Here is a 14881-nt window from a genome sequence, read left to right as displayed (position 1 = left end):
TAATCCAGCAGAGTGAGTACTCCAGATCCCTGCAGACCTGACTGGGCATACAGTGGAGACAGCCCTGCTTCAACATGGTCTCTGCACAGAAAGAGTAGGGACTTCAAATGCCTGGAGATCTGGCTGGGTGTGGGGCAGAGAGGGCCCCCTGCAGCAGGATCAGGTGCTCCCAGCGCCTGGAGATCTGCCTGGGTGTAGAGTGGAGAGGGCCCCGCTGCACCATGATCTATGCCCAGGAGGGGTGGGACAGCCCAGGCTTCTGATCCAGGCAAGCAGGTGCTCCAGTTGCCTGGAGTTCTGCCTTGGGGTGGAGTGCAGAGGGCCCTGCTGCATCATGCTCTCAGGAAAGCGGGCCAGGGCACCAAACAATCACACACACACACACACACACACACACACACACACACACACACACAAACAGGTCCCAGGTTGCAAGGCTGGCCCTGGCTCCAAGTCTTGTCACCCAGGAGGAATCAGGGTTATAGCAGCTCTCCTCCTGCTCCCTGCCTGCAACGGGGGAGAGCACAATTTCGGCACCTGTTGCCAAGGTGCTTTCCATGATTCTGTCCATGGAGGTCCCTACCCTACTCCAGAGCAAGTGTTCCAGTCTCTGGCCTGAGATTAAAATGCCTGCATGGCCGCACTGCTGGGTCACCAAGGAAAGGCTGACTTTGTCTGCACCGGATTAAAAATGGCCTCTTGCTCTTGGTCCCAGGTCTAGGAAAATGCCTGCAGCTCTTCTCAGTGTGTTTCCCTCTCAGGCTCTCCAAGCCTCTCCCCAAGTCAGTTCCAGGACTTGGGAAAAACAAAGGTATGGCCTGGGTTGCTGAGGTGAGTCACAGAGGGTCTCCCTTTGCTCTCTCGTCCTGGGGCTTCACTCGATTTTATCTGCTGAGTGCCATTGTGGGGGCTGTTTGCCCTCGTCCTCTCTCCTAGGAGCTGGGGTGTCCTTCATGATTCCAGTAGATTCCCATTTTCTTTCTTGAATTAAAGCACACAGAGTTGATCTTTATGTACTATTTTGCTATTTCCAAGTGGCTGAGATAAGCTAAAAGACTCTAATCTGCCATCTCAGGAAAATAAAAAGGTGGATTTTTTTAAATAGCAAAAAACACTGTAGAAAAACAAAAACACACTGGGAGAAGATACGTGCAACTTATAGAAAACGGTGATCATCTCTGTAATGTAAAAAAACTCAAAAATCAGGAAGAAACAGAAACTTTAACAATGGGCAAACTAAACAGCTCACATATTCAGCAGGAAACACTCATTTTCACCCTTGATCGGAGAGAAGAACTGCCCTGTGAGCTTGCTGCAGCTTTGGGGTGTGTTTCAGAGTCTGGTAGGCTCGTCATCCTATTGTTTTATTTTTTCAGAAAAAAAAAAATAGCCCAAAGAAGCTTGCTATCTTTGTGAGGTTTCTTATGCAGAATCATCTATGCTTGTCCATTTGTTTAAGCTTTGTGTCTGTAAAGCGCGTCTTCCTCATTAGGCCTTTAAATTTTTTCTATTTTATTTGTTTTTAGGTATTTAACACTTTTGGTGGCATTTTGAAATTGAGAGGTTCTTTTCATTACGTCTTCTAACTGATTGTGCTTGGTAAATATGAAAGCTTTTAATTTTGATTACTAGTTTTGAAAATTATTATATTTCTTTATTATTTATAGCACCTGTTGTTTTCTTTTTAGTTGATTCACTTGGATTTCCCAAGTAATCCATCTTATAATCTGGAAAAAACAGTTGTTTATCTCCTCCCTGCTAACTTTTATATTTCTCGTTTCCATCTCGTCTAATTTCACTGGCAAATGCCTCCAGGACGACACCGACTCACAGTGGTGATGGTGACTTCTGCTGACTTACCGTAAGGGGCCGTTTCTCATGTTTTCCAGTGATAGAATAAGCCTAGTTTTGTTAAGAAAGTATCTAGAACATTTTTTAAGTGTGTTTATAAAAAATGGAGTTGACCGGGCGCAGTGGCTCAAGCCTGTAATCCCAGCACTTTGGGAGGCTGAGGTGGGTGGATCATCTGAGGTGAGAAGTTCAAGAGTAGGCTCACCAACATGTTGAAACCCCATCTCTACTAAAATTACAAAACAAAATTAGCTGGGCATGGTGACGTGCGCCTGTAATCAATTTTAATATTATGAAGCAGACTTTTTATACTTTTGAATTTAATTGGAAAGGATTAAGAAACATAATCATTTCTCTTTTATTTTCTTTGCTTAGGATTTTGTGTGTGTTGTGTGTGTATACACACAAACTCACTCGACACACACACAAGGGTGCGCACACATATATATGCCCTGAGATATTAAGAGTTTGAAATTTTCAAGCTAGTGTGGATTTTCTTATTTGTAGTACAGAGCTAGGAAATGTTATCTATACTATTTCTTATAGTGGCATAAAAGAAGTTTTCTTTGTGGTATTATGGTCAACTTTTGGGAATATTCTGTGGCTACTTGATATAAATAGGCAGCCTAAGTTCAGGGTACAGTCTCAAATCATTGGATACCTTTTATTTTTATATAGTATATATATTTATACATTTTTGTATGCTTGATCTACAGTATGCTGAGGGGTGGGTTAATCTGTTTTTTTACATTTCTCTGTTTCTGTAATATACTTTAGCTTGCTAAATATTAACAGGCCCATTGACAGCCACACACATTATGTATTTGTTTTAGATTTATTAAATTTAACATCATAAGATGTGCCCTTGTCAACCTTGGCAGTCAAGCTCTTCTTTCAACCTCTGGCACCTGGCAAATATTTATCTGCTTTTCATTATTACAATTTTTCCTTTTGAGAAATTTTATGTGAGTGGATTTATGTCGCCTTCAGCACGTGACTTCCGACACGAAGCAAAATGCTTTGAAGATGCGCCATGTTGTTGATGTGTCAACGTCCATTCCTTACTGCTGAGTAGTGTTCCGCGGGATAGGTAGAGCACGATGCTTTTCATCCATTAAACAGATGATGAACATTTGGATTTCAAGTCTGGAGTCATTATGAATAAAGCTCTTATGAACATCATATAATACTTTATGTGGACATGTACTGTTATTTCCCCTGGACAAATACCCAGGAATGAAATCTCTGGGCTAGGAGTTAAACTGCCACATTTGTTTTCCAAAGTCACCATATGCCATTTTGCATTTCCAGCCACAGTGCCTGGGAGTTTTCAGGGCTCTGTCTCCTCATTCACACTTGATAGCGTCAGTTGTTTGCATTTTAGCCATTTGGAGGTTGTGTGGCAACATCTCACTCTCAGTTCCTATTTGCTTTCCTTAATGGTTAAAGATATGGAACATATTTTCCTGTCCTTATTTGTTATCCATATATGTTCATTAGTGAAATCAATGAAATCTTTGATCTATTTTTTGATTGTGTTGTTTATCACCTTAGTGATTTGTAACAGTTCTCATCTACGTTTAAAAATTGGTATATAATAGATGTGTATCTTTTTGATATACATGTGATAATCTGATGCATTCGTATAATCAAATCAGGGGCATTGGGATATTCATCACCTTGAATATTTATCTTTTCTTTATACATATGTCTTTATGTATATGTATATACATATACATAAATATATATCTTTTATATCAAATACACAAAATATGTATCTTTTCTTTATAAGAACATTCAAATTATTCTCTTTTAGCCCTTTTGAAATGTATAATCCATTAATGTTAACTGTAGTCACCCTAATGATCGATAAGCCACTTGGTCTTATTTTTTCTAAGTGTGCGTTTTTACCCATTAACCTCTGATCTACTTTTTAGATTTATCTTTGTGGTTTTTAGCAGTTTTATAACGATGTGCACATATGTGACTCTCCTTGTGTTTATTGTGCCTGGAGTTCATAGTAATTCTGCAATCTGTAGTTCAATGTCTTTTTAAAGTTTTGGAATATGCTCTGGCATTTGATCTTCATGTACAGCATCTGCCTGATTTTCTGTCTACTTTTTGACTAGAACCTTCACTACTCATTTTCTATACCTTCTTGCCTTATCCCATAGTTTCTTTTGGTTTCTCTAGTATTTTCAGTCCTTTCAACTCTCAGTCTGGATGTATGTTTCTGATCTGCCTTCAGGTCAATGATTCTTTTTTCTGCTGTGTCTAAATTACTGTCAAATCCATTGATTGTCTTCTTAGTTTATTTTACTTTTCAGTCTCACATTTTTCATTTAGTTCTCTCTTATAGTGTCAAATTTCTGCTGAAGTTCTCCACCTTTTCTTTTAATTCCTTGAACGTATAAAGCATAGTTTCTTTACAATAAGTCCATTGTAAATGAGTGAATTTATCGTATCTTTTGTAAATTTAAAACTTTAAATTTTGTAAGTTTAAAAGCATGGAAGGAAATACCATATAGTGCTTAAGGACACAAACATATGTAGTAAAAATGTAAAGAAAAGTATAGCATTAAAAACAGCAGACTCAGGGTGATGATTCCCTTTGAGTTAGAAGGAGAAAGTGGTGATTGGAAAGGGCTCAGAAAGTAGGAAATAACTGTTTTACTTCTCGCTGGGTGAAGATAACATGGATCTTCATTCTCCTTTTCCATGTCTTAAGAAGGTACAATCAATAAAAAGGCCAATGCACAGGTGTGTGTATGACATAAGGCAGTGAGGAGCGAATAGCAGGACAAACGGTGCAATGTGCACCTGCTCCTCTCAGCAGGGTTCGCTGGGTGAAGCCAGGGCTGAAGCAAGGAGTCTACGCGGGAGCTGGGGCTGAGCGGGCAGCTCACTTCAGGGTGGGCACAGGGGGAGTGCAAATATTGGGTCAGCGAGTGTCTGAAAGGCAACATAGTCTCTGGTGGATTTGACAGAGGCCATGAGATAGAAGAATGAAAGTTGGCTCTGAAGTCACTCTAAGGACCAAGGAAATCCAAGGATGGAATTTCCATTTACTGAAGAGGAACACTGTGGGAGGGGCAGGCTAAGTGAGGAGAAAGAAGAGTTTGGATTTAAACCCATGAGGGCTGAGGTGTTGTTCCTTGTCCAAATGGAGCTCTCAAGTGCATAGCTGGAGAGGGGAGTCTAGAGTTCAGGGAAGAGCTCAGGTAGCCCAAAACGGAGGTGGATTTCACCCTGCATATGAGACACAGGACCTTTGCCTACCTTACAAAAAAAATAAGAACAAAATTGAAATATTAAGTTAGTAAACTTTTAAAAATTTTATTTACAGACAAGTCTACCACATCACCGTAAGTTTATGCTACTGATGGAAATGAACAAATGTAGCCCCATAAGGAAGAAAAGTTGAGAGATGTCATATGTCTAAAGACACGGTATCAGACTTCTTTGTAATCATATTTCTATGATAAATGCATAGTACAATTTTTGAAAGCATAAATATGATTTCTAAGGATTCATATTCTAGTTAATAGCTACAACTCTAAACATTACTTCATACCTCATTTAAGCTGATTTCTTTTTCTCCAGTCACTTTGCAAATGGAAATGTATGCATTGAAATTCGTGGCTCTACCCTCAAGATTCTCAAATTAAAATACAGCTACCATATACATTGCCAGATCAAATGCTTAGTGATGTTTGAAAATGTTCACAAAAGAACTATGAGCACATAAATTGTAGGATAGTCTATGGCACAGCATGTGTGATAAAGTTAGTACAAAGTATTTAAAGATATGTCAGTCAACTCTTTTTATATAGAAAAACAAGATCTTTTACATACTGAATGGAAATTGTGTAGAACAGAAGTTTTTAAAATTTATATTAAACATTGCTTAACTAGTAAATCCTGTCAGTGTAGAAATAATTTTTTTTGGTAATTCTCAAAGAAGAAAATAGTATACACTTTAATTCATGGTTACATAGTTGGCTGGAAAAATGCCAGTCTGACCTCGAAGCTTTCCTTCCCACCAATCAAAATGTGAATCTGTTTTTGATATAACTGTGATTCTGTCTCCAGCTTGAAAATTCAAATCCCCAGGCTGCTGTCCTTCAAATGAATACAGCGCTGTCACTTCTATGGGTGGATTCAAATTGCCTGAAACAAGAAAAAGTATTCACATATTTATGTTCTTTAAGGGAGAAACTGGGGTATCTGCTGGTAAGATACAAATTAACCACTTAGGGCTTGGCATGCTGGTGTCTTGGAGGCTGGCAGAAACCACAACACACAGTCTGTGTAATTTTCATCACATTATTAAACTTATTTTTCTCTGCACATTATATACCTAAGGATTTAGCACATGCTTCTGGTTATAATTTTCTAAATTTTGAATCATCTATGAGATAATACAATTTATATATTTTTCCATTTTAATAGAGTAGTCATTGCTGTAGTCTGAATGTCTGGGTCCCCCTGAGATTCAAGTGTTGAAATCCTCAACCCGAAGGTGATGGTGTTAGAAGTGGGGTCTCCAGGGGCTGATGAGGTCATTTGGTTTCCCCCTCAAGAATGGGATCAGTGTCCTTACAGAGAGAGCCTGAGGGGAGCTTCTTGCAACTCCCTCCTTGTGAAGACGCAGTAAGATGGCACCAACTCTGAAGGAGAAACCAAGCCCTTGCCAGACACTGAGTCTCCTGGAACCTTGATCTTGGAATCCAGCCTCCAGAAGTGTGAGAAACAAAATTCCATTGTCTATGAGCTGCCCGGGCTATGGTGTTTTGTTACAGCAGCTGGAAGGGGCTAAGATAGCTGTGACAGTTTCATGGATGGCAGACGTGGGAGAAAGGCAGATATGTGAGCTCATGATCAAACCCTAGGGGAGTCAGCTTTAAAACCTGGCTCTTTACTCACTGGGCTTGAAGATTGCAGCCCGGTTATATTTTGCTGTTTCATCAGCAGACATTTCTTCTCCCTGGGCTTTGTGGCTGTTTACATTTCTGTACTTAATTGATCCATCCTCTCAATATCAGAGATAAATTGGAATTAGCACAGGCAGGAGCATTTCTACATGTTTCACAAGTACTTCAATGCAATGTGTATATCCACGTATTGCAGAAGGAAGAAAATACTTTGAGAATTGAGCAGTTAACATGAATAAAGGACATTAAATATTATAAACCATATAACATCATAAAAATATAATGAAACAGACAGTTTTTGAGCACTCAGCTAAATTGAGTTTGATGCTTCTACACGTCATATAATTCTGTGCATAAATTAGGCAATTAGATGCACAGACATAGAGAAAACACCAATAACCAGACTCTAGAGCCAGGTCCTATTTGAACCCATAAAACAATAATAATAATAATAAAGTGAATTTGGTCCATCCGTAAGAAATAAAAATAGTCAACACTTTAAACTACTCTGACTAAAATACTGAATTTGTAGCTCACACAAGATGGTGCTACCGTTCTGTCTTTAAAGTACGTGCCATCTAGTTGAGTTCTAAAGAAATAATCCTAATAATAATTTCACTAGAGATAATACTGGTATAACTACTTTTTTCTATAATACAAATAATTTCTGTATATTTTATTTCATCCTATATTTACTTTTAGTTTACCAATTTTAAGAAACAAGGTTAAAAGAATGTCACCAAAATAAAATTTTGACATAGTCTAGAAACAATAGAGTAAGTTAAACGTTCTGAGTATACGATTAAATTCCACACATGTTAATGAGCAGTCACTGCCAGGCACTACGAAAGGGGCTGTGCTCTGCCCTGGACGGGGCACCCTAGACAGGGCTCACGCCATGCTTCCCTGTCATCAGATCAGGATGCAAGCTCATGCTAAAGAAAAATCCATCCTGGAAATCTCTCATTCATGATTATATTTAGGATATCCACTAATAAAGTTGAATCTTAATTAACCAGACCAAATCAGTGAAGACCCTCCAGGAACTCTGTTCTCCTCCCTCTTGTCTCCCAGACACGTTAGATAACAGGAAGAAGTGGGTTAAAAGAGTGCTTGTGAACATCAGGGAATGTGCTGGGAGCTGTAGCCATCTTAGCTACCATGCATTTATACATTGCAGTCTCATTTGTAAGATCAAAAATGCATAATAAGGACGATGACAATGATAACAGCACCGATCGATGTGCATCTGGGAAGAGCAGCCACCGCGAATTGCTCAGGCACGTGGCAGACACTCACACACGCTCCACTTACACCGCCCACTGCCATGAGCCAGCTACTCCTATCCCACGTCACAGAATTTGAAACTGAGCCTTAGAGATGCCGAGTAATTTGTCCAAGATCAGGATCCAATGAAACTTGTCTCCAGGTCATCCAAGACCCTCAACAACCTCACAAATATTAAACTGTGCTCAACAGACCAAACTGACATTTATCACAGCATTTTACTTTTATGAGGCAAATGTTCAAGGAGGATTAGCATGGTGCCCTGCATCACTGGGTTTCCAGACTGTACAAATAACAGCATCTGCTGCTATGGTTCCGGGTAATCCCTGATAACTGGATTGGTTCTAAGTGGTTCCGGGTAATCCCTGATAACTGAATTGGTTCTAAGCAGTTTCAGGAATATATTTTATGATGAATAATTAGAGAAATAAATATATTATGAACTAAGAAAGAGAAAGAAGGAGAGATCACAGACCTGGTTTGGTCCCTGCCCTCACATTCCGGTATTGTCTAATTTTCTCTGAAGTGCAGATTCCAAATGAAATGAGGAGAAAGCAGAGTGGGAGAGGAGGGTAGAGGAGCAACATGGGTGGTTTCCAGGTGCAGCTGAAGGCAAGGCCACCACTGAAGGTCTGAAGGGGCCGGGATCTCACATTTTTCCTTTACTGAGGCTAAGATGTGTGTTGACTGTTCCTTGTGCTGAATTCCTCACCCAGTTCCTCACCCAATTCACCGTAAATGCCTCTGCCTCCTGAGGAGGAGTACAGGAGCGTCAGGAGTTGAGCAGTTGTTGGAGAAACTCCATCCACATGAAAATCACAGGAGTGAGGCCAGCAGATCCAGGAGCCTACCTGCTTTCTGAGATAACAGTTCACAAGCCAGTTAGTGCTGTGCCCTGTTAGTTTTTTCTTTGAAAAACTCCAAATGACTTAAAGTTCCCCTTTAATGTAAATATTAGAAATAATTTTAACAAGGAGAAGTTTAATGCCCACAAATGAGTTCACTAAAAAAAGGTGAACCAAGTAATGATTCCTTCCACGAAGACAAACCTTCCTGGTTACCGGGAAGCAAACCCCACTGAGTTACTGAAAAGCTGGGCGTTCACAGGGGCCTTTCCTTCTGCACAACATATGCCTTTAAGCTTCATACTCAAGAGCTTACAAAACCGGAAGGATCTTTGAGGGAACTGGCCATTTCCTTCATAATGTTCCAGTTTAGTTCTGGTAGGGGTTATGTTTCCCAAACAGGAAGCAGAATTAGATTCCAGTCAGCACTGGTGATTGGCAGCTGCCCTGAGGCCCAGGATTAGAAAGGCTGGTCTGTGGATGTCCCTGTTTCACTTCCAGTCCACTTTCTCACGAAGCCTGCATAAGGTAGCCTCCTTGCAGCCAGCACCCCTGGCCTGACCTGTTTCAGGAGAAAAATCACAGCCTTGGGAAGGTCACGACTAGGGGACACAGCCTTTGCCAAGAGCCCTATGAGGCAGAAGACAGCCCCTACAACAAAGTGTTATCCAGCCTAAATTGCGCGTACCGCCCCGGTGGAGAACCCCCACCCCGGACAACTATGGGATGGGTAAGAGGAAGGGGACGAATGCCGACGTTGGAGGGTCCAGGCTTTTGGTTATGAAACCATTCCTTCCAGAGTCCCTAGAGGGAAGATCAGAAAATTGGACGGTGCATTTCCAAGTCTTGTCTCCCTGAGAGGCCCAAGAACTACGCAGCTGGACCTTCCAAAGGGCGAAGCCAAAAGATGGTGGGAGGAAAGTACAGGTGATGAAGCGGATCATCACGCCTGACAGCCCCTCTGTGGGGCTGAGACAGACTCAGGAGCTCGCACGTGGAGGACTGAGTGTCCTGCTTCATCAGGTTTTCAATTTAAGGCTCGGGCTCTGGGGCCATGTAACTGTGACTTTTCTCTGCAGTGATGGTAAGAAAACATGAGGAAATCCTTGGTAAGAGGTTAATGCCTTCACAGCTGCTTTTAAAAAAATACAGTAACGTAAAGTAAGTTTTATTTAAAAAGTGGACTATAAGTCTTCCCTTTTATTTTTTTTCTTTAAGAACCTCTTTGGAGAATGGGCTAAAGGAATATTATCTCAGTCGTAACTGAGTTACAATTTACCTTGCCCTGTCCTCAAATACAAACACAGAAGCAGCCGAGAAACCAGCCATGGCAAGTGAAGTTACCTTTGGGTCCCACAGGTGGTAAGTGAAAGTACGGGGGTTCAAATTGGAACCCCTGTCGCCACAGCACACTTAAGAGTTTAGTTTCTTATCATGAAACATTTTTCCTTGGTGCCAGTTATAGGAAGTTTCTAATAGAGAAAGGAACTCTAGTTCCCAGCGTCACATCACCACGGCATTCTTTGCGGGATCCGTGGCCTCAGCTCTCTTGCAGCCAGCTTCCCTCAGCTCCGTCTCTCTGTAGGGACCCCTCCCTTCCCAGGCAAGTGCAGCCAGTCGGCTGACCTTGTCAAGTTCAGGAGTGCTTTACCAACTAGGCACCTAAGTCTAAGTCTGATCTTGAGTCTTTAAAAGTAAGAGGCTGTGTAAGATAAAAATGGAGGTGTTTACGCTGTCTTGGTGTCAACATTTACACCTTAATCACTTTTGCTTCTAAAGGACCTGTATCCAAAGGCCAAACTTTTCATGTCTCTTTAACGTGGCCTGTAACATGGGTGTGAACCACAAACGGTGAAACACATTTTTAAACCTCTCAGAGCTTTCTCTGCACACCTAGGACCACGGCATCTTCTGCAGGTGAGCCAGACCATCACACCTGCTCTCCGTACAGACTCCAGGAGAGACGCTCAAGCCCCACAGGAGAACCAGCTGGGAAAAACACCGGAGCGGGCTCCCAGGAGGAGAGACCAGGGTGAACAGAAAGGTCACCAACCCTAAACCCGTCAGGAACACGCTGGCCTCGCTTCAGGGGATGCTGCTTAAGAGACCTGTTCGACATATTTTTATCTGCATGATATAAATTTTTAAGATATGCTTGAGTACCTAAGTTTTTGGAATTTTATTTACATGAAATGTTTAATTCTCCGACAGGTATATATCCAGCAGCATACGGCTTTGTGACTCCAGTGACGAAAGTATTCAATGTGAAAAAATAAACAGGCTATTTTATGATTGTTTAACTTTGCCCTCAATTTGTGTCCCACTCACATTTGCTCAATTCTTTCCAGGGAACCTCTGAAGAGTATTTAAGACAGGTTGAAGGACCATTTTCACTATGGTAGATCTTAACAAGTTTTATAAAGCAGCTCCCAATAATAACAAAACATTTGAACGTGAAAAATAAAATTCTTAGAACTATAAAATTTATGGTGCTAAAACACAGAGAAAATGGAATAAGGATCAAATTGTAATTCAGAATTAGAAAACTTTGGCATTTTATCTCCATTGTAAATTCAAAAGCTTCTGGACAGCAAGTGTTAAGGAGATCACGTGCTCCTCAGAAGACGCTATAGCTCCCGGGGCTCAGCAGCGCTGTCCCCAGCACACGCTCCTTACACAGACGACACTGACCCTACACAGACGACACTGACCCTACACAGGTAACACTGACGCTATACAGGTGACATTGACCCTACACAGGTGACATTGACCCTACACAGGTAACACTGACCCTACACAGGTAACACTGACCCTACACAGACGACACTGACCCTACACAGGTGACATTGACCCTACACAGGTAACACTGACCCTACACAGACGACACTGACCCTACACAGACTACACTGACCCTACACAGACGACACTGACCCTACACAGACGACATGGACCCTACACAGGTGACACTGACCCTACACAGGTAACACTGACCCTACACAGGTAACACTGACCCTACACAGACGACACTGACCCTACACAGGTGACACTGACCCTACACAGGTAACACTGACCCTACACAGACGACACCGACCCTACACAGACGACACTGACCCTACACAGGTAACACTGACCCTACACAGGTGACACTGACCCTACACAGACGACACTGACCCTACACAGGTGACACTGACCCTACACAGGTAACACTGACCCTACACAGACGACACCGACCCTACACAGACGACACTGACCCTACACAGGTGACACTGACCCTACACAGGTGACACTGACCCTACACAGACGACACTGACCCTACACAGGTAACACTGACCCTACACAGACGACACTGACCCTACACAGACTACACTGACCCTACACAGACGACACGGACCCTACACAGACGACATGGACCCTACACAGGTGACACTGACCTACACAGGTGACACTGACCCTACACAGGTGACACTGACCCTACACAGACGACACTGACCCTACACAGGTAACACTGACCCTACACAGACGACACTGACCCTACACAGGTAACACTGACCCTACACAGACGACACAGACCCTACACAGACGACACTGACCCTACACAGACGACACGGACCCTACACAGACGACATGGACCCTACACAGGTGACACTGACCCTACACAGGTAACACTGACCCTACACAGACGACACTGACCCTACACAGACGACACTGACCCTACACAGGTAACACTGACCCTACACAGACGACACTGACCCTACACAGACTACACTGACCCTACACAGACGACACGGACCCTACACAGACGACATGGACCCTACACAGGTGACACTGACCCTACACAGGTAACACTGACCCTACACAGACGACACTGACCCTACACAGACGACACGGACCCTACACAGACGACATGGACCCTACACAGGTGACACTGACCCTACACAGGTGACACTGACCCTACACAGGTGACACTGACCCTACACAGACGACACTGACCCTACACAGGTAACACTGACCCTACACAGACGACACTGACCCTACACAGGTGACACTGACCCTACACAGACGACACGGACCCTACACAGACTACACTGACCCTACACAGACGACACGGACCCTACACAGACGACATGGACCCTACACAGGTGACACTGACCCTACACAGGTAACACTGACCCTACACAGGTAACACTGACCCTACACAGACGACACCGACCCTACACAGGTGACACTGACCCTACACAGACGACACTGACCCTACACAGGTAACACTGACCCTACACAGGTGACACTGACCCTACACAGACGACACTGACCCTACACAGGTGACACTGACCCTACACAGGTGACACTGACCCTACACAGACGACACCGACCCTACACAGACGACACCGACCCTACACAGGTGACACCGACCCTACACAGGTGACACTGACCCTACACAGACTACACTGACCCTACACAGGTGACACTGACCCTACACAGACGACACTGACCCTACACAGGTAACACTGACCCTACACAGACGACACTGACCCTACACAGACGACACTGACCCTACACAGGTGACACTGACCCTACACAGACGACACTGACCCTACACAGACGACACTGACCCTACACAGACTACACTGACCCTACACAGGTGACACTGACCCTACACAGACGACACTGACCCTACACAGACGACACTGACCCTACACAGGTGACACTGACCCTACACAGGTAACACTGACCCTACACAGACGACACTGACCCTACACAGACGACACTGACCCTACACAGGTAACACTGACCCTACACAGGTGACACTGACCCTACACAGACGACACTGACCCTACACAGACTACACTGACCCTACACAGGTGACACTGACCCTACACAGACGACACTGACCCTACACAGGTGACACTGACCCTACACAGGTAACACTGACCCTACACAGGTAACACTGACCCTACACAGACGACACTGACCCTACACAGATGACACTGACCCTACACAGACGACACTGACCCTACACAGACGACACTGACCCTACACAGGTGACACTGACCCTACACAGGTAACACTGACCCTACACAGACGACACTGACCCTACACAGATGACACTGACCCTACACAGACGACACTGACCCTACACAGACGACACTGACCCTACACAGACGACACTGACGCTACACAGATGACACTGACCGTCAGCTTCTATCTGGGGCTCAGCAGCGCTGTCCCCAGCACACGCTCCCTACACAGTCAGCACTGACCGTCAGCTTCCTGTCACCTTCACTATCTTAAAGGCAAGTAAGACAACAAAAGCATAGCATTTTCTAAATGAAGTACTTCTCAAAATAATGTGAATATTCTATAAATTAAAGAAAAGGGTTGAAGACTTCCCAGAGATTTTCATAACCTATCAGATTAATTAGGAAGTTTGTGATCACAAAATGAATATGAATAATTTAAAACATATAGATTTATTGATTTACCAACTCTCTCGTGATAGCTGGAAAGTCCAGGATAGAGCTTATATTCATTTCTGTTACCTGCCAAAAAAGAGAATGGTGATTTTGAGAACTTATTAGTACATATTATATAAAACACACAAAATTGCCAAATCCTGCCCTGGCTGAGCCAATATTTTAAATCACTAAATTGATAGGATCATCATTTGATTGTGCCTGAATAAAGCCAAAAGATACATGAAGTGTAAGGTAGATATAAATACCTGATATCTGTATGACACAGAAGCACACACACTATTCTCATTAAATTCAGATGACAATCTACTAGGTCCTTCTTCAATTGCGTTGAAGGAGAAGAAACAGAAATCACTGATTCATGGAGGGATTTACTGTGCACAAGAGCCATTCACTAACCGCATCCACATTTCACATTGGATTCCTGTTCTGACGCTCTGGGGGCAACATAGTGTAGAAAGAGGCAGGATGGTCTGGGGGTTTGCTTTTCTTC

General features: G+C 43.0%; 1 protein-coding gene and 1 long non-coding RNA gene across 16 annotated transcripts in view; one reads left to right on the top strand and one right to left on the bottom strand.

Moving 5' to 3' along the window:
* Positions 1-5167: 5167 nt before the first annotated feature.
* SH3YL1 (SH3 and SYLF domain containing 1) overlaps positions 5168-14881 on the bottom strand; it is a 49761-nt gene continuing 40047 nt past the window's right edge. For 9 of the 13 annotated variants that reach the window (XM_050753208.1, XM_050753213.1, XM_050753211.1 and 6 more), the window contains 3 exons: positions 14398-14454; positions 6778-6885; positions 5168-6021 (listed from right to left, as the gene is read on the bottom strand). In XM_050753208.1, coding sequence (XP_050609165.1) covers positions 5831-6021; positions 6778-6885; positions 14398-14454 — 356 coding nt within the window. In that variant the 3' untranslated portion in view covers positions 5168-5830. The remainder of the gene's footprint in view (positions 6022-6777; positions 6886-14397; positions 14455-14881) is intronic. The other 4 variants (XM_050753219.1, XM_050753217.1, XM_050753220.1 and 1 more) reach the window with 2 other exon arrangements.
* Positions 12360-14077, top strand: LOC126933474 (uncharacterized). Of its 3 annotated transcripts, none has more exons than XR_007718619.1 (4): positions 12360-12456; positions 13377-13476; positions 13637-13716; positions 14037-14077. It is a non-coding gene; the product is annotated as an uncharacterized LOC126933474 (long non-coding RNA). The 3 variants fall into 3 exon arrangements; XR_007718617.1 differs by lacking the exon at positions 13377-13476 and adding an exon at positions 12877-12956; XR_007718618.1 differs by lacking the exons at positions 13377-13476; positions 14037-14077 and adding exons at positions 12877-12956; positions 13917-13992.

This window comes from Macaca thibetana, chromosome 13, assembly GCF_024542745.1.
Source record: "Macaca thibetana thibetana isolate TM-01 chromosome 13, ASM2454274v1, whole genome shotgun sequence".
Classification (NCBI taxonomy): domain Eukaryota; kingdom Metazoa; phylum Chordata; class Mammalia; order Primates; family Cercopithecidae; genus Macaca; species Macaca thibetana.
This window is presented reverse-complemented; position numbering and strand designations above follow the sequence as displayed.